The sequence below is a fragment of the Platalea leucorodia genome (genome assembly GCF_965183815.1).
Source record: "Platalea leucorodia genome assembly, chromosome: 3".
NCBI classification, from domain to species: Eukaryota; Metazoa; Chordata; class Aves; order Pelecaniformes; family Threskiornithidae; genus Platalea; species Platalea leucorodia.
This window is the reverse complement of record NC_138825.1, coordinates 76,254,552-76,279,092: the sequence shown is the minus strand read 5'-3', so window position 1 is coordinate 76,279,092 and position 24,541 is coordinate 76,254,552. Positions and strand designations below refer to the sequence as shown.

Below are 24,541 nucleotides of genomic sequence, written 5' to 3'. Positions count from 1 at the left end.
CCAATACTAGCTCTTGGTAAACATAGTCTAACCTTGCCTGATCTGTTTATGAAAATTACTATATTGAGACAATATATTTTATTTCATGGTTTAAATGCATATAATAAATAAAAAAGTTGCTTACATTACCCCAAAATAGCAAGAATTAAAGGAAGAGCCACCAAAAATTATTAAGAATTAAAAATAAAGAAAAATTTGGTTTAAACTTCTTTAGGCACATTAAAAGTGTAAGGAGTGAGACAAGATCGCTTAGGATCATGTTCTCTAGTTTTTGGATTTTGCTGATTCCTCCTTTTATGAAACCTATGAAACAGCTACAATACTTTATTTTATTTCCACTACGAGAACTGTAATCCAATCTATCTTTGGAGAGAGTCTGGCAGAAATGCCAACTCCAAATGGTCTTTTATGGGAAGAAGAAAAATAAGACACTTTTTTTTTTTTTTTTAAAAACTATCATAAATAAATCCCAAGTTGCTGATTTTTAGTACTACAAATAAAAACAGCTTTTACAAAGGTATTTAGATTAAATATGTTTCATATAATAATACTGTGTTATCTGACTATAGTTTATTAATAGTGTCTTTTCCATGTTTTTTCTGCATCCCTTACCTCAGTGCACGGCATTCTTCCAGAAAAATTAGCAGCAGTATAGCCAAATGTAAAATTAGCTATAAATTTAAGACCCAACTGACGAGCTTCAAGCATTCGCGTTATAGCCTTGTCATGCTTATAAGCCTTCATGGACTGTTTCACCATTATCCTAGTCTTCAAGATTTCTTCTAGCATTCTTGGCAGCACACCCTTTCTTACTGAAGGCTGCCATAAAGGGAACAAAGAAAAAATTATGTTAAAAAGCCCGACCTAAATGGTTAGAAGTAAAAGCAAAACCCAGAACTGTTAGATAATCACTGTTAAGAAGACAAATTAATTAGCAAGATGCCCTAGGCACCAACGGTTTGGCTCTTCCACAAATATTACGAGCAACCTAGAATACAGGCAAAGCTCTTAAGTGCAGGGTAAATAGCTTTTTGTTCCTTGTTTTCATCAGCCCTCCTAATGCAATGTTTAGATAACCTTATTAACTAAAATGGGACTTCAATATTTAACTGTTAATTCTCAAAATGTTAAATGTTAAAGGAATATTATCTTACAAAAATTCTGCAAATATTCTTTACTTAAAGTTTTTGTTTTACATTAAATATATGTATGCTGGTGATTGGCTAATTATTTATAAGAGCTCCAGGCCATATTTATTAATTCATTACAAATCAGCCAGCAGTACACATAATGTAAAATGAGAAAAATAGAAAGCAAGTCAGGGAGTTTCATCTCCCGAACCATTACTCTTTTTCTAGGAAAGCATTCTGCTATACAGGCAGGAGAAGAATGAAGTGTTACACATAGATAATTACTGTTTGATCCCCAAAATGCACAAGTAAAATACAGTTTAATTATAGATGAAATAAGCTTTCAGTATAAAGGGAAGCATAGAGATGACATTTTATTTCCTGAACTGCCAGAAGTTCAGCACTCTGACAAATATCAAAAAACACTGGGAAATGAGAGACTGAACCTCCCCTCTTCTGCCTGCCTGCTCTTAATGCAGCAAAATATAAACTACAGTATCAATTTGATCTTAAGCTAGTCAGCCGACAGCAAGTGAAAACGCCTGTCACAGAGCACGAATATCATTACCTTGACAAAAGCTACTCCACTGGGTGACACTGTGATATCATGCCTAATCTCATAAAGTAAGTCAGGAGGTACTCTGAGAGACGTACAGCCAAATTTGAATGCATCATATCTAATAAAGAGAAAAATTAAATATGAAGACAATTCATTCATTTACAGCCCAATGAAGCAAAAGCATCAGCTCACATTAAAATGCTGATAGTGCCAGCAAGGATGCAACCACAATTATAATCTCAGGTATGAACAAACATACTATCATTTAAAATTTCTTAGCTACATGCAAAAGGCTCTAGGAATAAAGCAGTAATAAATGGCTAAATTCCAACACGTGTAATTTATCATTTCTGTTCTGCATTAATGCATTATTTCCAAATGCTGAGTTAGTGGAGGCACGTACTCATACCATAATCCCCTGTGGAAACCATGCATGTTTACCAAGTAACACATTGCATATATTTTCTTCCTACAAATTCAGAATTTCAAATCAGAAACTTGGAAACCTGATGGTGACACCTAGCAATCACTGCATGCATCTTCCCATTCTTCCAAATATTGTTTTATAGAGGTAATTATAATAAGCAATGAGATTTTTTTTCAATTAACAGAATTACTGTTAAGCTCAGTAAGAGATGCTACACAGAATAACCCATTGTATCATCTCATTTTGAATAGTTAAGACCAGAGTGAACTACAACTGTTAAAAGAGAACAACAATTTATTAACATATAGCAGAATAATACTAGTCCAGTTTTGAAAATAGGTAGTGGATTTATATATCATTTTAACTTATTCTGAAGCAATATTAAAAACTAGCATCACCACAGTAATGGAACACGTGCACATACATATACATGCACATACAGAGGTAGGTTTTTTTTTTTTTTTTAACAGAATGGAGTCTAATTCTGTATTGCAAATACATATTGATGCGTATATGTATGTGTGCGTGTATACACACATGCACACACCCACATGGTAGATCTTTATCACCTCTATTGCGTAACAGAAAATGCTGCTATTCATACATGCCTATTGTTTCCAATGACAGCAAGGGTTCTCAGCACCTTCGAAAAAGATGCTGAAGTCTCTACGGAATCAAAGTTTGTGAGAAAAGAATAACAACTTACTTTCCTAAGTTTTCAACATGTCCCAGGCAGGTTGAAAAACAGTAGTTGTATGCTATCACAATGGAAGGATATAATGACTGGAAATCTAATACAAGAACAGCATTGCTGTAGAAGCGGGATTCTGGCTCCATTATTAAGGGAACACATTGCAGGGCTTTCATCTGAGCTCGCTGTTGGACACTGGGCGTCACAGCAATATAATTCATTGGCTTTGCAACACGCAGCATCATAGACTCCACACGATACTGCAAAACAGTTTGGATAAAATTATGATTTCAAAAATGCAGAATAAACATGAGTGTATTAAAATTGTGTAAATATGCACTTATATTTCCTGAATTTAAAGTACAGACAATTAGTTTTCCAAAATAAATAGCCATACTCTTACTTTTAATGTGTACTTTCTGTGACCTATAGTGGAACTTTCCCCTGTGTTTCCTCATCACTTAGCCCTAATCATTGAAAATCAAGTACTTCTAATTTTTATCTATGGAGAAAATAAACATCCAGCTCAGGTTAAAAAAATAAATATCGAACAGGCTACTACAATATATATGGATGGCCATGCTACAGTCAGTGAACGAGCATTTGCTAAACTGTATGTTTGTTAGACTTGCAGAACATTGAAGAAAAGAAAGTATAACATGCAGTGGATGACCATTTTCCATAGGAATCTGCACAGCAATTTTATTTCAACATTTGGGAAAACAGAGAAATGACATACGAGTTGTGTAAGTTGATAATTGTGCCTCCAAGCTTTTGACCATGAGAAGTAACTAGAATGTACTTGGCAGCAAGAGAACCAAGGGAAGAATCTGTGTCAGCCCATTTCAAAAGTTTGCTGCTTTGCACTGGGTATAATGCTTTCTCCTTGGTGATGCGACAAGTAGTACAGGAAGCATAAAATAACAAAAAGTTTAAGAACTTTCACCTTGTTCAAGACATCACAAAATGTCGTATGTGGAGGAAGCAACAGGATAAAAAAACAGCCCTATTTATCAATGTATTATTCAATGCTTCAGTAAGGTTTTAAAAGACTTAACAGCCAGGTATTCACTGTGTCCATTCACAATAAAAAACAAAATAGCTGAAAACTACATACATGGGTGGCAAAGGACTTAAAATCCCAAAATATCAAAGAACAATCCTATATAATCCTAAGATCCTGTGCTTTGTTAGCAATTAAATGACTGTTCAAAAGCCCTCTGCCTGACGCACTACGTATTCAATCATTGTACTGAATGAGTTAGGTATAATTTCTTTAACTTTAACTTACAGAACCAACAGCTTTAACAAGACCCTGCCGCCTTACAAACAGGTTGGGGTTTGAAAGTGTAGTTTTGCAGCAGCATAGGCTGCCATATCTCTGCCACTCCTGGAACTGGGATGAGAAAAGGTTCCAGAGGTCTAGAGACTGAAATCTATAAATAGGGACTCTCGCTCTCTCTTGGGGGCTCTCTCCACTGAATACCCCCATCGGCAGGTCCAGTGCTGGATCCAGGACTGGTAATTCTCCTCTTCTTGCCTCTTTCTCTCTCTCCCCCTCTCTCTTTCACTTCTCCTAAGGTTAGTAAGTTCTTAAAGATGTTACATTGTAGTTAAGTACTGCATGGCCTACCTCGATTTTCCATACAGCTGCATAGCTGAGCCACATAGCTGGGGTAGATATAATTGTGAGAGGGCTGGCGGGTATCAAATATTCGTACTCAATATTTATTTCTATAGAAGCTTTCCATTAAAGTTGGCGTTTGTGTACGGACCTTGAGTGTTGTCCCACCTTAACCCACCCCGAGAGGATTTACGAATCTTAGTCCCCCCGCCCCCCCCCCTCCCCTTCTCCCAGGTGGGACGTGACACATTTTAACATCTTCTTCAGCTAAGGAGAAAAGGAATATCTTCATGAAAGGTCGCGATGATTCTTCTGACTGAAAAAAAACATTATTTGAGGTGACTGGGAATTGTTTCAACTGCCATTTTTGTGATCTAGAAAGTTTCAATGGAAACAAAACATACGTGCACAGAAGGAAAGAGAAAAGAACAGTCAGGATGGAAAATGCAGCATGTTTCTGTTCCTCACTCCCACTCACAGTCATTTCAGAAAATGACAGGCAGAGCAGTCTTTGCAGGCTGCAATCACGACAGTTTAAGCATATATACGTTGGCAGTATGCCAGTCCCACCCTCCCTGTCCCTAACTGTGCATTTCTCTTCCCTTGCTCCAGCAGCGGTACTTTTCTGATGACATGGTAAACGAGATCAGGGAGCTAAACTGGCAAATACCTATCTACCTGTTTAACAACTTTGTCGGCGAGATGGACAGTGGGATTGAGTGCACCCTCAGCAAGTTTTCCGATGACACCAAGCTGTGTGGTGTGGTCGACACGCTGGAGGGAAGGGATGCCATCCAGAGGGACACTGACAGGCTGGAGAGGTGGGCCTGTGAGAACCTCATCAAGTTCAACAAGGCCAAGTGCAAGGTCCTGCACATGGGTCAGGGCAATCCCAAGCACAAATACAGGCTGGGCAGAGAATGGATTGAGAGCAGCCCTGAGGAGGAGGACTTGGGGATGTTGGTTGATGAGAAACTCAAGATGAGCTGACGATGTGCGCTTGCAGCCCAGAAAGCCAACCGTATCCTGGGCTGCATCAAAAGAAGCGCGACCAGCAGGCCAAGGGAGGTGATTCTCCCCCTCTACTCCACTCTCGTGAGGCCCCACCTGGAGTACTGCGTTCTGCTCTGGGGCCCCCAGCATAAGAAGGACATGGACCCGTTGGAGTGAGCCCAGAGGAGGGCCACGGAGATGATCAGAGGGCTGGAGCACCTCTCCTACGAGGACAGGCTGAGAGAGTTGGGGTTGTTCAGTCTGGAGAAGAGATGGCTCCAGGGAGACCTTATAGCAGCCTTCCAGTACCTGAAGGGGGCCTACAGGAAAGCTGGAGAGGGACTTTTTACAAGGGTGCATAGTGATAGGACAAGGGGTAATGGCTTTAAACTGAAAGAGGGTAGATTTAGGTTAGATATAAAGAAGAAATGCTTCACTATGAGGGTGGTGAGGCACTGGAACAGGCTAACCAAAGAAGTTGTGGATGCTCCATCCCTGGACGCATTCAAGGCCAGGTTGGATGGGGCTTTGAGCAACCTGGTCTAATGGAAGGTGTCTCTGCCCATGGCAGGGGGGTTGGAACCAGATGATTTTTAAGGTCCCTTCCAACCCAAACCATTCTATGATTCTACTGAACGCCACCACGGTTTTGCCGCCACTGCCACTGCCCTCCCGCCCCCCCAAATATAGCAAGACCAACAAGAACCTGCACTGTGTCAAGGGATGAGACAGGCAACTGCAGTCAAAGGAAAAAAGGTGGCAATATTTTTAAATTGGGTTGAATTGTTAAGGAACTGCAGCTTCAGACACTCCTGTTTCTGGCTGGCTTAAGACAATGCTGGTCCGCTTAGGACATTAGTTTTTAAGTTGTCTTTTTGTCCACAGAAGTTGGCAAAATAATCAATCCTGGTCAGCTCAGCTACATGTCTATTAAAACAGAAAGCAGAAAGATGGTAGGAAAGAAGATGACAACAGCAGAGCAGAGACATGTAAGTGAGAGTAGTTGTCTCTCATTTCAGGTGCTGTTCAGGGCTCACGTGAAGCCACGAAAACAGTCTAGTTAGTCTAGTCACTCAGAACCTGGGCAAGGAAAGCCTTTGGTATTACTGGAGACTGCTGGGATCTCAAAGAAAGAGTAGTGTAAATCTCACTTTGTCCTGCTCCCGCTCCCTCTGATGCTAGTATCAAAATAACAGAACCACACACATCTTGCATGAAACGTACTTAATAAAGCCAGAGCCCTTCTTGTCTGATCATCAAATCTCACCCAGAGGTCTGCTTCACAGGAAATGTCACTTAAAACATATTCGATGTGGCTTTGTCTGCCCTGGAAGAAAATCACCTCATCTTTCTAAAACATGTTCAATTGTATTTCATAATCTTTCAAAAAGCATTCATTTTCAGACTCATCTAAGTGTGAAAAATACCAACTCAAAGGGAAAACTTAGTGCTCTCAAAGTCAGTAGAAGAGACTCACTGCTGGGATTACATTTGGGGCACTCTATTTTTAATCTCTGAGACTAACCATTCAATCCATTATTACTGCTTTTGGATTGCCTTTCTTTACATTTCAATTTCATGTTATGCAAAACAGTCTTCTGTGACCTTATGAAAATATATATACTGACTGAAAAGATACTGAAGAATTAAAACATTTTGTAAAGACTATTTTGCTTTTGTGAAGTGTAAGGAAAATTAAATCTTACCTGGGAGCCTCTTGTTAATACATGTAAGAACTGAATGCCAAAAAGTCTTGCCATTTCACTTGTTCTGTCAATCAAATCCAGTTTGTCTAACAACTGGAGATTCCCACGGACCCGGGTAACATAATGATCAACCATTTTCCATCTGCAAAAGTGAATGCCTTGTTATAAACAATCAGGAGAGTGCTGCTCTTTCTACTAAGAAAAACGTATTTTTATGATAGCTTGTTACAAACCAGCAAATAAAATTTCCCCTAGGACATTTTCACACAGCTCTTTCAAAAAGGTGTCACACATAAACATACACTTATGTATTCTAAAGATATACACAGAATGTGTTACAGCAAACTACTGTTAAGGCGTATCTCAATGACATACCATATCCTGTTTTCCTTACTGCCCTACGGGATTACTGAAACAGAAACTCGAGTTTTTCTTCCTCTGTTTACATAGGTTTTTTAACTGAGTGGACTTTTGTGGAAACATCCTTCTGTATTAAGAATACCTACCTCAGTTGAACATAACTTCATAATTTCAGCACTAAACCAAGTTTCCACCTAGTTGAAAAGTATTTAACTTTTACAGAAATTATATGTATGTCACGAATGACATTCAGATCAGTACTCAGTTTTATGAACTGTTCATATCACGCAATACCAAATCACTCCAAGTCATCGCTGAAGCCCAGTGTGATGTGTCATATAAAGATATTTTTAAGCAGCTATACTTACTGTCTTAACATCTTGCACTCTGTTTTGTACTATTTTTAAGCCTAGCTTCGTTAACATGCACTGTGAAGTAAAACAGAAACCTGACAGTTCATTAAAAGTCCTTCTGATGAATAGTATATACAAAATAAAGACCTTGCAGAACTTCAAAGTAGTACATCTATTCAGATATGTTGAAACTGTAACTGAAAATTTGTTTTGTTTTTGTGTACTTTAAACAGAAAAATACACAAAGACGAAATATTGAGGGTATAACTACACAACAGAACATAGCAGAACAGCAGAGTAAATAAGCTCATGTTGCTGCATACAGACTGTTCTAGTACCTGAGCTAAATTCATTATTTCTTCCTATGCTGACTTTAGCTTATACCTTTCCAATGTTAAGAATCTGGCCTTAAAAAGAACAGAATGAATTAATAGATCATTACCTGTAGACATCTGCCTTATTATCAAACCAATCAGACAGAACTCGGAAAGTAAATAAAGGAAAACGTTGATGAAGAACATGAAAGCCCACGTTTTCAAAAGTGTAATTCATTAGATTCACCTAGAAAAACACAGAGGATGTATTAAGATGTGTGATGTCTTTCGTAGTCAAAGAAATCTCTACTTCTCAAAAACTGTAATGAGTAAATTTATTAACTTTTTATTAGTATTTTTTGTTAAAAAGGTAAACATTTCTACTTAGAAGTCCCTAACTATTTAGAAGTCAGGAAAGTATATCCTTCATCAATTGAAAAGAATATGAGGAATTAAGTAGATCACAAAGATCAGGTCTGAATTTGGTCAGAACAAGATTTGTAAAGACTGAACCATTTGAGTATTAAATGTAAGGTCATAAACAGCAAAACAACGAGTAAGTCTGCCAGCTTAAAATAAGTTCAAGTATTTAATTTAGTAAAAGAACCATACTAGACAAATTGCTAAAACAGGTAAGTTGCTCTCAAAACCCACAAAGAAGTGAAAAGGAATATAATTAAGAAACATTACTGAAAGATAAGGGCTTCAGTATTTTACATTTTAGTGAGACGCAAAACCTACTCTCACAAAGTGGCACACTGCTCTATTTGAAAAGGTGTACAAACAAAGAACAAAAAGTTACATAAGTTATATGAAATTTTCAACAAAGTCTACAATAATTAAAAAAACCCCACTAAGTCAAATACATTAAGCTTTTAAAAATTTTACCTCATTTCTCATCATTCTCCAAACATTTAAGATAATTCGCCCAACAATATGTATTTCACTCATTGTATCTGACCCATATTCATCCAGCTCAGCCGCAAATCTGTTCTCTTTCTTTTCATCTAAAGACATTAAAAGAGAATGTATTTAGACAAGTTATAGGACAGTCAAGACCAGCTCAAGCTATCCCTCTTCCAACTTCAGCTCTCTAGAAAAATAAGAATGCATAAAGACTGTTACTGATTGCACAAGATTGTTTATTTACCAGTCTTCCACACAATCTCTAAATAAAACTCCCCCAGGTTTTTCTGCTCTTGCACATCCCTCTGAAGATAACTCTTATTTTGGTTTCATTGAAATGGTGTCCATGGCAATATATTCTCCATAGCAAATATATTGGTTAAGCAATACTGAATGTTACTTGAGAGCTAGCTGCACACACATTAGTGCACAAAAATAAATTTAAAAAAAAAAAAAAAAAAAAAGTGATTTCTGCCCTAAAGAGTTTATAACTCAAGGCTTTACTTGTAATGATCTTACACAGTTGGAACCAGGTCATGGGAGAAGAAAACTCAGGGCCTTTCATACAGCAAAAGCAAACCCACTGCAGTGGGAGCAGGTAGACATGAGTTCTGGACAGCACAAATGGAAAGAGAAGGAAATAGGAAGGAACAAATGCAGAGGCAGAAGTAGCACTCTGAATCTTTCTGTAAGAGGGTGGTGACTACAGTACAGGGAAGATATCCTCTTTTGCCATCCTTGGTTTTTTTCATGCTTTGAAATACAACATGAAAGAAGATAGTCTTTTTGGTATACATTTCTTGAAACTGTCTGGATGGGAAAAAAGCCCCACAAGCAGCAACATTTTTTCTTCTGCTTTTCTTCATTTCCACGTGATGGATCTCCTGTGAAAGTGAGGAGCTTGCATTCCACCCCCTCCCCCCCTTTTTTTTTTTATCGGAAGCAGAAACTGTCAGTAAGTTCTGTTTTCCACAGTGTCATCCTAGCTCTGTTTTACTTGTCTAGGAGATTCCCTATGTTTCTTAAGTTCGCTTCATGTCTTGCTGGTAAAGACAGGCAACAAAGTATACTGCGGTCACAAAAGAGACGTGATGAATGAGAGACTCCACGTGTGATGAGCATTGCAAAATTAAAAAAACCTGCAGTGCTCTATAACTGGTGTGGGGAATATACCAGAACCACATGAGCCTCTTTGGAAACAAAGTTGTTAAGAAGCAGAACTGGACATTCTTCCTAGCTTTCAAGTGTGTGAGATGAAATAAAAAGAAGTCTCCTCATCCTCTGTTACCCGCTCCCTAACTTTGAGCTGTGATGCAAAGGAGGAAACAGGAGGCCACAGTGCACACACAAAAAATGCCACTACGCACAGGCACAGTACTCACTTCTCTTGTGGTGTGTCCTAATGACTTATGAATAGTTCACTTGTAAATGGCAGAGGCAGCACCAGACTCAGCCAATAAAGCAAAACCAGAGAGAAGTCCAGCTTTCTTTTTGTTAAGTTGAAATCACAGGAAAGGGAAGGAAAAGTACCTTCCATCTTTATTTCAATAGGAGGAAAGAGGAGCATACTGCTTGAAGGAGCACTTCCTGTTCTGAAAATACAGCATGTGAAGAAGGGAGGGAAATATGAAGCATAGGGGTTGGAAAAGCAAGAGGAACATAGATGGGGTCAAAACCATGGACAAGGAGGCCACAAAGCAACAGAGAATACAACACTTGTACGTTTATGGTCATGCATGCAAGCTCACACTTATGGCATGACATTTTTGGGAGGAGCTCATCAGTGTGAACATTTCCTTATGTTTCTCCTGCAGTTCAGTCAAAAAATAATTACTTACCTTACAGTAACACTAGTTCTTAGAAACATTTTAAGTGTTATGTATTCCACTTCTGGGTGTGCATCTACCACCTGGCACCAGAACATCTGTGCTATGAATACCACTGCTGTGGAGATGATGCCTATGTCCTGCATGCCCACTGGAACTTTATGTCCAAAGATGCTAAGGGCTACGACCCTGGTTTCCTTCACTAGAAATGAAGCCATGTTGTGTAGGGCTTCATAGTTGCAGGGAAGGAAGCCCGACTGTGAAATACATAGGGACATCACCATTAAGAACCATACAGTTCCCAGAGAAGTAACCTTTCTTCTTTGAGGAACTCTTCATGTGCATCCCAATTCCAGTAACTTGAACAACAGCTTATGTCATGAAGACGGGTACTATCAAGAGCTTTGCTGATGTAACTGTTGATTCTGCATCAACTACAGTGCAGACATAGCTGTCCTGCAAGACAAGAGCTGTGACTCAGCCTTTGAGAACAAAAGCAGAGACACATTAGTTACCTGTCTCAAACTGAAGAGCTTGTTCAGCCATACTTCTATAGTAGAGCAGTAAACCTTTGTGATCTTTGGAGGTTTAAGAAATCTTTGACTGCAATGCTTACCATTCCTCTTATCAAAGACATTGCAAATCTTGCAGTGTAAGGGGTCAAAAGTTTTTCTGAACTTCCTTCAATACCTCTGGAGACTGTACCCAGAAGCATTATTATTGCAACCAGTGTATCATCTCAATTTGAGACATCGGGGGAATTTAATAACAAGGTTCATGCAATCAGTTATTATTCCTGAAGAAAAAATTTGAGACCTTTGTGCTGAAGAAGGAAACTTGTGACCTTTGATGGCCAATTCATATTTAAACTGTCATGTGTTCCTGTTTTCATATATTAGAGTATTTAAAAATTCACCAAGGTCCAGTTGCCAACAACTTTCAACTGAAGATGCAAATTTGTTCTTATGTTTTCTTGTCCCTGGGAGGTCTCTATAACTCAGACCTTTTCTAAACAGGTCACAGGTATCAAAAGCATCAAAAGATTTTGAAGGCATCAAAAGAATGCATGAATATTCAAACCTCAAGGAAGGAGCGTGTGAACGTAGCTCTCCTAAAACATCATGTTCTTCTGGCCAGGCACACAGGATGCCAACATAAAAGATGCTATTGCTATGCTGGGTAAGACCAACGATGCAACTAGCCCAGTATCATTTTCTATCAAGTACCTAAAAGCACATGCTTCAAGAACAGGGGAAGAAGCTATCGATAATCTCTCTAGAACTCTCCCAGCTTCTAGCCATTTGCAGCTTCCTGGGCCAGACATTATTTTCACATATATAATAGTTTCAAATGGATTTTTCTTCCAAGAATTTATCTCCTCTTAAAGCAACATACACTTTAAGCATTTGTACTATCTTGTGGCAAGGAACTCAACAGTTCAACAACCCAGGGGTGAAAAGTCAACTCCTGTTCTGTAGCTGCCATTTGCTAGCTTCATTTGATGATTTCTTGTTCTTGCATTGGAAAAGACCATGAACAACCAATCCATATTTCCCTTTATATCTCTCAAGATTTCATAGGCTTTTACCTTCCTTATCCAGTTTTGTCTCTTCTGGAATCCTAACTTACTAAATTACTAGACACATTTGGATTACCCTTCTCATGTTTACCAGTTCTCCTATATCCATTTTGATGGGGGAAAAATTATGAAGAGGTCAGAACCACAGTATTTGAGGTGCAAGAACACTACAGATTTTGACATTTACATTCACTGCTTCATATTTTTCCTGCTCCATAATTCCTAACATTTCATTTGCTTCTTCGACCATTACAGAGTAACAGGATCAAGTTTTTAACAGGACAATCACAGGAAAGCACTTCTTATTTCATGGCTATTTAGTTTCTGTACAGATCTTTGGCAAGAGCCCTAACAAAAGCCGCTTTTTCAATTGTTTTAATTTTTAAAATTGTATCTCCCTCATCCACATCTTGATGACTGCAAATAACTACAACAAATTTTTGAGACAGTTTTTAATTTTACAAAGTCATCTTGACTCTTCTCAGGTGCAACACATTTATTTAGCTGTTCACTAAGTGCATTCTTCAGAATGATAGCTTCTATTGATTGGCTAAGGATAGACACTAGGCTTACCACTCTTCTGGATAACTTTCCCCAGGTCTTCAATGAAAAAACCCAAACAGATCTTTTTCTGAATGTTGGAGGAAATCATCAGCACTTGGGCCAACAAAATTTGCCCACAGTACAAGAATGGCTATTGAAAGTCAGGATTTTATTACAGAGCTGCTGACCAAGATGAGTGCTGCTCAGGAGCATCTTTATGTCCTCATATCCCAGCCAGAGAAACCACGAATAATGATTATGGTAGGTACCCTGAATGACATATACATATGACTGAAGCTGAGAAGGTTTGATAGCAGAAGCACCTCCAAGAACTGAAAACTTAATGCACAAGACAACTGAAAATGAGTCTAGGTTCATGGATACAGGACACACCCAAAAGTGGAATACACAAGGAATTTAAAAAATTCAGAAAACACTGAAAACCACAATCTCATTGGTATTTCAAATTTATTTTCTTGTGTGTGTGATTATACCTATAACATAACAGCAATAATGAAGAATGAGGTCCATCTGAAGAAATATTCTGCATTTATTTTTTAAATTTATTCATAGATTTTAACTTGTTTCTATTGGAACTGAACTGAAACCCTATACAATAACTTACCTGGCACACGAGAAATCATCTGGCATAGATCAACATTTAGTGCAGCAGCCCTCTGTAAGAGATAACCCCAGGAATGCATCTGGACTTCATAGCCTAACAAAATGTCTGGGTCATATCTAGAGAGGGGGGGGGAAAAGGAAAATGAGCTTCATATTATTTAAGAAAAATATTTTCCATGAACAGAGTATAAACAGGATTTCATTCTAATCACGGTGAGTTCAAAAAAGAAGCAGCCACAATGGGTTTCTATGAAAGCAGCATCTGGATTAGGAGACAATATTTAAAACAGACAATCTTTTAGGATTTTCAGTAACATCTAACTGAAAAAAATTTTAGAAGGAATATTTTCATTGGGAAACCTTTTTTTCATTTTTTTTTTTTACATACTTATATTATTTCAGTCTTTACAAATAAAGAACAAAATCTAGGTCTAATCAGGTTTTATCGATGGAATCAGGCTGTATTGAGCATAAACTGAAACCTAGCTACTGGCACAAAACAGATGTGCAATGAAATATAGTCCTGTCCTCAAACCTTGTTGTACTATTTTCCTTTATGAAATAGAATAGAATTTGCTACTAGGCTACTTGAATGTTTTGCAAATAACAATGTGTCATGCATACTGCAGTGTAGCTTATAATAGTCAGAGGACGCTTGTAGTCCTAAACGATGACTCTTTATTGGGGAAAGTTACAATTCACAGTTAGTGAGAGTTATCAAAAATGAAACATGGAGAAAAGCAACCATATCTACCAGTTCTATTTAAATAACTCTTCCTTTAAGATAACCTCCTTTCTATAAGATACTCAAGAAAAACTCATTTTATGCTGTATCTCATGCCAGGTGGAAAATTTGACTGGCTCAGGTATGACAAAAAGAAAAAGTCAGAATGGTCTTCCGACACAGTCACTGCCCATCTTCCAATCAGGCTCAGAGAAGAGTTGACTAGACAGAAGGACAAACAAGGTGGCTTCTAAGTCAAAGCACAGGTAGGAGTTAGCCCAGAGGAGCCTGTATCATCTACCTTTTGAGTAGGCACTATTAAAACCAGAAGTCATGATCTGGTCACTTGCTGAAGAGCCCGAGAATGATTTTCTTGGGCTGGGCAGAAAGAGACTGGCCAAAGTGACATCAGATATCTTTTATAGTAAAAAAAGAAAGGAAGCTTCACTGGAAAGAATAGCTGCTTCTTTCAATGCAGCTCAGTCAAGGGGTTTTGAGGTCCAGCAGGCAGCATTCAATACAACTGAATGACAAAAGGGTAGCTGTCAGGAGGCAGAGGACTGGACGACAGGCTGAGGCCCTGTATCACAGTCCTTGCCCAACCCCACAGCAGGATGCAGGCTTGTAGACCTTAGTTTATGGGAGAAATAGGCAGGGGCCTTGGCTTATGAACAGGAGCTCTGTAATTTTTGCATCCTTAAACGCATCAAAAAATGGCCACATTTCCTGACTGTTGGATATAGAAGAATACCCATTCCCCAAATCCTAAGTTAAAGTTGTATCATACAAATGAAGCTTCGGATGTTATCATGAAAGTGTCTTCCTTGCTTGTGTGTCAAAGGCAGATGACAACTTGCTTTGAAGTAACTAACTACTCTGAGAATAGCTCCAGAGAAGAGCTTCTCCACAGTTCTGCCACGGACACTAACTTTTTGTGGGGAGGAAAAAGAAAGAAAGAAAGAAGAAAAAAAAAAAAGTTTGGGCTTTTGCACCAACCAGCAAAAGTTGCAAAAATCACTTTTACCACCTACTTCTACCTGTGAAGGAGTGGTTTTGATACAATTTTTGGCTAAAGCAGAAGATTCTAAAGTCAGTTTTACTTTCTAGCATTCTAGAGAAAGTAAAAGAACTAGCACTTTGTATTTGGGCAGTATTTTGCTATCTGCTGTTAATGTCAAATGAATGATTCTTTGTTTTTGGAGACAGGAAATGATCGTCAGGAGTGGAAGCAGTAAATTTACTCATTTTGGAAGTCTATTCTACCCGTGGTACAAACCCAAAGCTACTTTGAACAATTTGTGGACAAATGAATGAAGCTAGCCTGCAGTTCCTTCCAGCAGCAGAATCAGTGTCAAAGAGTTATGACCACTTGCTGCTCCGCACAACATACAACAATTGCCAACTGAGGTTCCAAAGTTACAGATAGCTCTATCTAAGCTTTGAAATAAAAAGGAATTATGTAATGGTTTATACAGTCATAGAATAAACGTTAAAAAAATTAACATATTTTCACATTAATTCTTGCAGCTAAACTATCCTGGTCCTAGCATATCGCAAAACACTACTGATTATTTAAAATGAAGGAAGCAGTCATTTACGTTCATATTTGAAAACTGGTTTCACATAATTCAAAATGGAAAATACTTGTAGATTTTATGCAGGGTAAGACGTTATGCAGATGGGTTCCATGATAGATGCAAACGTGAATGAGAAATTTGTGAAGAACTGCTTATGCGTTACATAAACCAGTATTCATTATGCCAGGAATTTGCTCGCTCTTTTAAGCCTCTTCTGAATAGAAACAAGCATACTGTTTGGGAGCAGCAAGTTGCCATAACTATATTAGCAGCTACCACTCGTGATGAAGGACAGTTGCTTTGGGTTTTTCCTTGCCCAAGTAGTGCATTACCTCCCTCACTTCCTTCTTAACCAAATTTTAGTGGGCTATTACATTACTACTGCAAATACCCCTATTTGTATTGCAACTGAATACAACATTTCATAAATTCTTGAGTTAATCTTACTATTCTCTTTTAAGATGATGAATAAAATGACCTCTGTAAACCATCTGCACATAATCTCCAGAATTGTTTCTCTAATATCCTTCAGATGTGAAGATGTTTTATAGGACAAGACATAAAACCACTTTAGTTTATGATGTTTTCAGATACATGCATTTTCTTATCTAAATAAATTATATCTAACTTAACACAATTTTATGTAAATTCACATGTAGATTGGAAAGTTTATCATTCAAAAGATTAAAAAAACCCAGTGTGCTAGTTTTGAACTCAGTCTTGCTCGTACAGGCCATTAGGGATTGCCTATAATGGCACATTACTGAGTCATAGGGTATCACTTTACAGTGCATTACTTACTCTGCTTTTCCTTCCCAACTAGATAGTGCACATGCATTAAGGGGAGGGTCTCATTTCAACTAATTTTGGCATCTCAGGTTTTCTAAGCTGGGCTCTTTATTGTCATTGAAGATAAAAGGCCTCTTTGGGTGAATTATTCCTTGTATTTTAGCCACCTCTTGCAGAATGAGATCCTGTTCTTTTTGTTTAACATACATGGTGATGAGGGTAGCTACTTAGACACTGACAATGAAATATAGATGTCTAAGTTTCAGTCAGATGACCCTCATACAAAGCTATCTACATGGAAAAACAAGGTAGAGTAGCTAGTAAATGGTGAATTCAAACCCTACTGTAAATTCCCTGTAAACATAATCCTTTAGTCTCAGTTTTCCATATTTAAAACTTGGATCCAAGCGGTATCCTTCTGAAAGCATGAAAGACAATAAAAACACTACCAGCAATTGAGTTGCTCATATACTGCAGTAAGTTACACATATATGTATTTTGTATGTATATCTGTATGCATTCACAATGTATATGCATGAAGGACTATAATTAGTATTAACAAATTTATGGATGCTTAGGTACTTCCTTAACTTTACAATCAAAATAATTTTTGGTTAAGTGTATCCCTGAATTATCTTCGAAGGAAAAGTAAAATTAAATTCAAGTAGAACTTCTTTCTACCGAATAACACTTAGGACCCCAAACTCCTGCGCTGCAGTATGCATAAGGTCTTCCTTATGCAACAGGTTTACCAGACCTATCAGATTTCTTGCACCTAACATGAGGCACTGCTGTTTCTTGCTGCTTATTTCCTTGCTGATCAACTCCCGTCTCAATTTATGCAGCAGAAGTCGCCTCTCCTGCAGCCCAATCCCATGTACCAGCTGTACCAATGGACCAGTATGTCATTTGTTGAGACCTCCTGTGGTATTCTTTTTGCTATTAGAGAAAAGGAGATGCCTGGAGCTAAAGGATGACATTATTCCAAATGGGAAAATGAACAGGTTTAGCTGATATGAGCTCAACTGAAGTCTGTCTGTCTCTCTTGCTTTCTCTCTCCCCTTTTCATGTGGTACCACAAAGATGACAGGCTGTGAGCTAAGGAGAGGACAAGTTTCATATTTTTCATCCTCCCTTCTCAATTTTTACAGTATACTATCCAGTTGGTCTTCATTATCAGTTTAAGCTGTTTTATTAAAAGAAATTGTAATGAGACCAGCTTTTACACCTACAAGAAACTACTAAGTTGTAATACTGACATTTGAAAGCTGCTGGCTAGGACTAACACGACAGGAATAAGAGGTGTGCCTGCCAACATAGTGCTCTTTTGTTAAAAGGATGGGCACTGATACTGCTTTGCATGCTGTTGCCAGTCTCTCTGCAAAGATGAAAAGCAGCATTTATACTGGCAGGATTTAAAGACGACAGCATTAGCATTCAACTCATACATGCTGCAGAGAGAAGAAATGCGATTATTTTCCTTTCTAGCTAAGTTGTATGTGCTGCTATGCCATCTCTTCCTCTTTCTCATTTGACAATTTCATGAATGAACACTAAAGCTCCCAGTTATGCCTTCCCTTTTATCATGTGTCTGGTTTTCCTGACTGCTATTCTTCTTCCAGCTAAAATTAAAAGAAAAAGGGGGAAAAAAATTAGGCCAGACCTATGATACAGACAAAAGCAGTAACTGTGCATGGCAGTAGAATACTTGGTGACTCAAATACATAACTGAAATCTCTGAAAACATTGTTCCAGTTTGCTTTGGACAATAAAAATCCATAAAGTTGATACAGAACATTAAGTAAAGATTTCTACAGGAAAACGCCACAGAAGATGTTACTGGCCTGGGAAAAGAAAGTTAGATTAACATATCTCTATTTTAAAAAGAAAACATTGCTAGAGCATTTACGGAAGAACAAATATAATGCATTGTATCCAATACAAAAAACTGATTGGCATCATACTTTATAAGAAAAACATTATACAAAATATTTAAATGTTAAGTATTAACAACTAACTAATTTACAAATGTTTTATCCCCAAAATCTTTAAGAAAAATCTTACAACTTTATACTGTGGTTTTGTACTTTTATCAGAAACTGCTTCCATGGAGACAGAGTCATGGGTGGCTGGTGAGTCTCAGGTAGCAGTGAATCTACTACTTTTCTTCAAGCTCATCCTGTTTCCGCATCATCTGTGTGTCACAGAGATGGGGACTGCATTCCCACATGAATTCCCCAAATTTTGCTCCTCTCATGCCTGCTGGACGAGCCCTTTTCTGCTATCTGGTAGTATCTGCACTTACAGAGGAGTAGCACAATTTGCATTATAAGTGTAGGAGAGGCCCAGACATTTAATTTCTCTTTCATGGGAATCCACTGCTCCATCAGGCTTGGACATCTCTAGTTTTCCCTCACGTTTTAAATCTTCAAGACAAACAGTCTTGTAGCATTCCCTTCCTCCTTCTCCTCTTTAAACAGCCAGCTTTCCTGTGTTTTGTACTGACTGGTTTATGGAGCTATGTGAATGTGTTTACTCTTTTTTCTGCCTTTAGGTTCAGACAGAGGGGTGGTTCTGTTTTACTTTTTCAAGTAGACAGATTCTTCCAATTTTTCTCCCAACTCAGTGCAGCTGACACCTTACGATAAAGAGAGAGTCTATTCAAGAAGGCTGTTCAGGCAGCATGACAGAATCCTTTAAGACAGCAATATAGGTACAGGCTCCATTTCAAGAAAAAAAAAAATCCCCTATGACAACTCCAAAAAGCCTACAACTTGGCTCTCTGTGCTTGTAGATCATCCACACTGGCTGCATAGGATGGGAAGGAGGTTGTTTCTCAGCTGCTTTATGCCAGTTTTGAGCTGAAGTCCTATTTTTTTGTTTACAGCCAGAGGACAGCTTACTAAAGAAGGGAAAACTGGATCTATGTAGGTGAAGCTTCCTCTCAAACTCCAAGACAGTTGTCAAGGTACCAAGAACCACTTTAGTTATGGTATTCTTTGTTGCAAATTCATGGTGTTTATTCTTCCCTGCCTCCTCCAAACTCACCTCTATGGTTCGTCCTTTCAAACTGTTTCCTGCCTCTCAACTCTCAAGCAGCTCAGTATTTTAATACCTTTTAGAATTAAAGAGAATTCTCAAATTCCCTTTACAATGATGTGCTTTCTTTCAGCTGTCCCTACATAGATTTTTTTAAGTACTCCTATTTCACAGCTGAATCACTCTCAGTAATAATCTCCTAAAAATAAAGGTGCTTATTCCCCTCAATATTTGGACAAATCTGCTAGTTTTCAGCATAGATGAAATCACAGATCACAATTCCAGAGAAACAACCAGGTCTTCTTCTGGTCTACCGACCTCAAGATGACTTATTTTCATTTGCCAACTACCCCGAGTTAATCAGAGACAACATCTTCACAGAAGAACATTTAACCTGGTATTTACGGACATCTCGGTGGAAGCACATGTTAATCATTCAGATCTAGCACACGCTGAACAACCTCACAGTGAAGGTATAACTGAATCCAACTTCATGTCATCAATTCCAGTGAACTTTCTGGAGCGATACTCAACTTCAGTGAACATGTAACAGAGTAACTTTAGCTCTGCTATGAAAAGTTAGATTTGGGAAACACTCTTCAGTGACAAAAGGCTAGTGGTGCAGCCCAAGAATAAAACACTGGCAGGCATTAAAACCTCAGTAATTTATCACGCTCTGCTTCAGCATCTGTCCCCCTCAATATCAACCAGCACGTTATAAAGACTATTTGCGTAGATATTCTGGGTCATTTGTTCAAAGACAAAACGCACGCGGATTTCTGATGGAAAAAGCGTCTGATGAGCTAAGAGTATTGCAGGAAGTGATACGTTTCCCAGGAATCACCTTTCCCTCATCTGTGTGCTGGGAACAGTGGTCAAGAATTCTCTACTGTGCTCTTCCAGAGTTTACATCTATTGACAAGAAGTGACAGAATCAACCATTTCTTATTTTTGATAACCAGAACAGATTAAAAACAAAAGGCCTAAATAGAGGAGTAGAAGGCTGGAACTTGAAACAAATGAGTATGTTCCACAATTTCACATATAAGAAATAAGAGCAAGAATTAGGCCAACAACTAAGAGAATGACTAGAAATGGGAACAAGAATTCTTCAATTGGACTGCATAAGACAATTCCTCCCATAGCTGAGGTACCCTCTCTTCAGTGCACCAACAAGCTGATAAAGTCTGTTCCTGGTATTGACAATCAAGACTAAACAGATATTCTGTCATTCACTGTGCCAGGAACCTGGCATTTCACTCTTCCACCCTTCCCTCCAACACCCAAAGAGGCCAAGAACTTGAACCAAAAGCAAGCTGTAGTCATGCTGGGCATGCTACTTGGTCACAAGAACCTATTATCCTCTAGCCTGATGCATACATCATCACATAAGATACTGATATGGTCCTTTGCTGATAAATTAAGGTGATTTTGAGTTTTGCTCCATGAACTCCAAGTGGTAATGCTTCTTAAACATGGCCTGATTGTTTTGTTTCTCTAACCTATCAGACCTACTATGAAGTGCACCTACCAGAACAACTAGAGTACCTAGCTTGTGATGGGAAGAACAACACTAAAAACAGCAACAGAAGATTGTTTTAAAAATAATTTCTGATGCTGAAAGTTTTCATTAAAGCTGCTTGCTTGTTCACTTCCCATTGAGGAAGATTTTCGCAGTCCACTACTTTTTAATCAAGTAGATTCACCATACTTTTTCCTTCAGTTAAAGCTACTCTTGGCTTAGACACTTGTTTTGTGCTTAAGAAATAGAAGACATTTACTCCAGAAAAATTTCTTATTCTCTTTCACCTAGGCTACAGAAAATAAAGAGGGAAAAGAGCTGCAAACTGTAGATGTGGTCCAAGTTTTAAAAACATATTTGTTGCGAGTTCAGCAGAAGTCTGATTGCTTAGGAGGGAAGTAGACCAAGATGACAACAGCAGTCCGCCTCTCCATTAACAGATCTAATCTTTTATCTTCCAGGAATACAAGTTAACTAACTCAATCTTTGAAGATAAAGTTGTTGAGTCAAAAAGGCATACTAGCACAGTGTTGAAAGAGAGGATCTCTTAAGAAGAGATTTCTCAGTCAGCAACCTGGTGATTGGTACATTCCATCTTGAAGTACTACAAAAATGGCATGCTTTTTTCATTCTGTAATGCCTTCAATATGTACAGATGTAGACGACTTCTGTTCTTCAGCGATACATATTCTAACTGCTGAGTTCTCTCCCTCATACTCTTTATGTACTGTCACTTTTTAAATTTCCACACAACTAGTGGAGAATGCTTCATTTATTGGCAGCTTCTCATTCTCAGTAATTTTCCTAAGTTTGATGGAGCACTAGATTTCCAAGAAAGAGAAAAATAAAATTATGTACCTTACCTGAATTTTGTCTTCTCTGAACAGGGATCTGCTGCTCTGCCAGGAGCCACCCTGTGTTGGTTGCATTCAGCAACTCTTTTTGTATTCTGGCTTCATGGGGTTGGTCAATGTCTTTCTCATCAGAGGTTTTCTGGTTGGAGAGAGAAAGAATTGCAAATGTACTCTGCCTAGTACACATTTTTTTCTTGTGCCTCTATTCCAGCAGGGTGACTCATAGTTTAAATCTGTTTATTTTTCCTTGCAATTTTACAGCTTTGCACCTCTGTCAGTAGGGCCTGGAGAGACATCTGCAGTTCCACCTACTCACCAGCCGAGAGGGATACCAAACAGGCTTCCCAGCCTTGGTGGAGATGGGGAAAACAAGCAGTTTTCCAAGTCTGATGGAGCAGGGGATTTCCATTCAGAGAAGACAAAACTAATGAAGGAAACTGATTTTTCAAGTACTGGTTATTTTAATCTGTCCATAGCAGTTTCAGTACCATGTAGCTTTTTTTCTGTCTTGCCTCAGAGTCCCTAGAAAAATTCTTCACATCTGAGGGGTTTTCTATAGCTCTCAGCACTGTTAATATCTACTATTCTGAGAGTTCCAGAGAGAGATGTGTAATGAATTCTGGGATTAACAGGAAAGGTTGTATCTTAAAGAAGATTACTTATAGGGCTGATTAGTTTCAAGACTGTAACTCAGCTGCTTAAGAGGATCTGAATGTTCTTGCTGTCAGAGAAAAGGAAAAGCAAAAAGTATTTTTATTCGAAAGACCACCATGCTTGTCCACTCTAGAAATAAGCCTTTGAGGGAAACAACAACAAAAATCAGTATTTGAGAGACTGGCAAGGGTTGAAGGAACTAAATCTGCTGTACCAAGCCTGAAAAATAAAAGCAGAACGTACAGATATGCTACCTTTTTACAATATTCACTACTTCCTGGAAAAGAGTTCTTTCATCAGTAGCGTAACTGACTTCTAGTCCTGTAACTCCAGATCTTGTGAGCAAGGGGGCTTGGTCTCTGCTCCCTAGAAAATAAAGTAAAAAAAAAAAAAAATCATTACAATTTAGAAGGAATTCCATGACTTCAGTCAACAACATTGCTTTAGAATAAAACATAAAACTGAAAAGAAGTATGGAATACAACCTATTTTTATCTTTAACACTAATTATTATCACAATTAATTCCATGGACTTATTTCGTTCCTCTTGGGTGGAAAAGTTTGTTCTTTTCACTTTGTAAAATTCTACCATAGTGGTAATCTTGCACAAATTCTCAAATATAAATAAATTCAATTCAAGAGAAATTTCATCATTTTACATTGACAAGAGTCCAGCTATTAGAAAACTATTTTTGAATTAGAAATATTAAAGGACCATGTAACAGCTCACACAGTGTTTTCATGCAAAATTTTAATTGCTAGCTTAGAGTAGCACTTTGCAAAATGCTTTGAAGAATGAAAATGCTACATAACATAGTATAGTTCTTTTTTCACTACACTTAAAAAACACTGCTAAGTTAATAGTAGAAATGGAAAAACACGAGCAACTGCTCACTTAGTGCACATTAAGAGTGTCTACATTGATAATGTGTGAATAATAGCTAAATTCATATGCATGCAGGAACTCAGCATTTGCCTTCCGTATAAAAAACCCTCTATAAATGAATAATACGCAACACATACTCTGTCTTTTCATTTTTTCTATACAACAGATAGTAATATCTCTGACTAAGGCAACAATCTGGAGTTTTTAAAAGGCATTCTACTTTAACACATTCTTAAGATTTTGAGAATTAAAAAAAGTGTGCTTTCAGAAATAGAGGTTAAAATGAGTACTGTAACTTACAAAGCAATAATAATACAAAAAGGGAAAAAAGGTATATCTCAATGTCAAGTCACTCCACAGGGAACTCAAAAAATTCTAACCAAGAAAATATTGACAGCACACATCAATTAAAGCAAGGAATGTCACAATAACAACTAAACATATCATTTTATTTCACTAACAAAACCAGATCAGAACCTTTGTTTTTTTCAAAATATTATTGGACGTCTTTACAGGGAGCTTTTTCTTGATAATTTATCAGTGGCACACACCTAGGGAGCCATAGCAGCTACACTGTGGAAAATCTCACTTAGTAAGGTAATGGAGATAATTTTTTTAAAGATAGTAACAAGCATATAATACCAGAATAAACTTCACTGAGAATAGTAAGAACTTAGCTTAACATGATATAATATCTACAATACTTTGGAAAATAAACTGGTAAAAGAAGGAGCTGTTGCCTTAATGCTAAATATATTTTTGGTAGGTTTTTGTCCACACTTAAATTTTAGACAGTATTTTGTGGTTTAATACACATTCACAATGCCAAAGAAACCCTGAAAGAAAGAGAACTTTTTTTTT

At 37.9% G+C, this 24,541-nt stretch overlaps 1 protein-coding gene across 2 annotated transcripts in view; it reads right to left on the bottom strand.

Annotated features, from left to right (window-relative positions):
- REV3L (REV3 like, DNA directed polymerase zeta catalytic subunit) overlaps positions 1-24,541 on the bottom strand; it is a 129,493-nt gene that overhangs the window by 10,821 nt on the left and 94,131 nt on the right. For both annotated transcript variants that reach the window (XM_082306518.1, XM_082306519.1), the window contains exons 18-25: positions 23,049-23,160; positions 13,637-13,752; positions 9,046-9,164; positions 8,286-8,404; positions 7,131-7,272; positions 2,823-3,067; positions 1,699-1,807; positions 613-819 (exon numbers count right to left, since the gene is read on the bottom strand). In XM_082306518.1, coding sequence (XP_082162644.1) covers positions 613-819; positions 1,699-1,807; positions 2,823-3,067; positions 7,131-7,272; positions 8,286-8,404; positions 9,046-9,164; positions 13,637-13,752; positions 23,049-23,160 — 1,169 coding nt within the window. The remainder of the gene's footprint in view (positions 1-612; positions 820-1,698; positions 1,808-2,822; positions 3,068-7,130; positions 7,273-8,285; positions 8,405-9,045; positions 9,165-13,636; positions 13,753-23,048; positions 23,161-24,541) is intronic.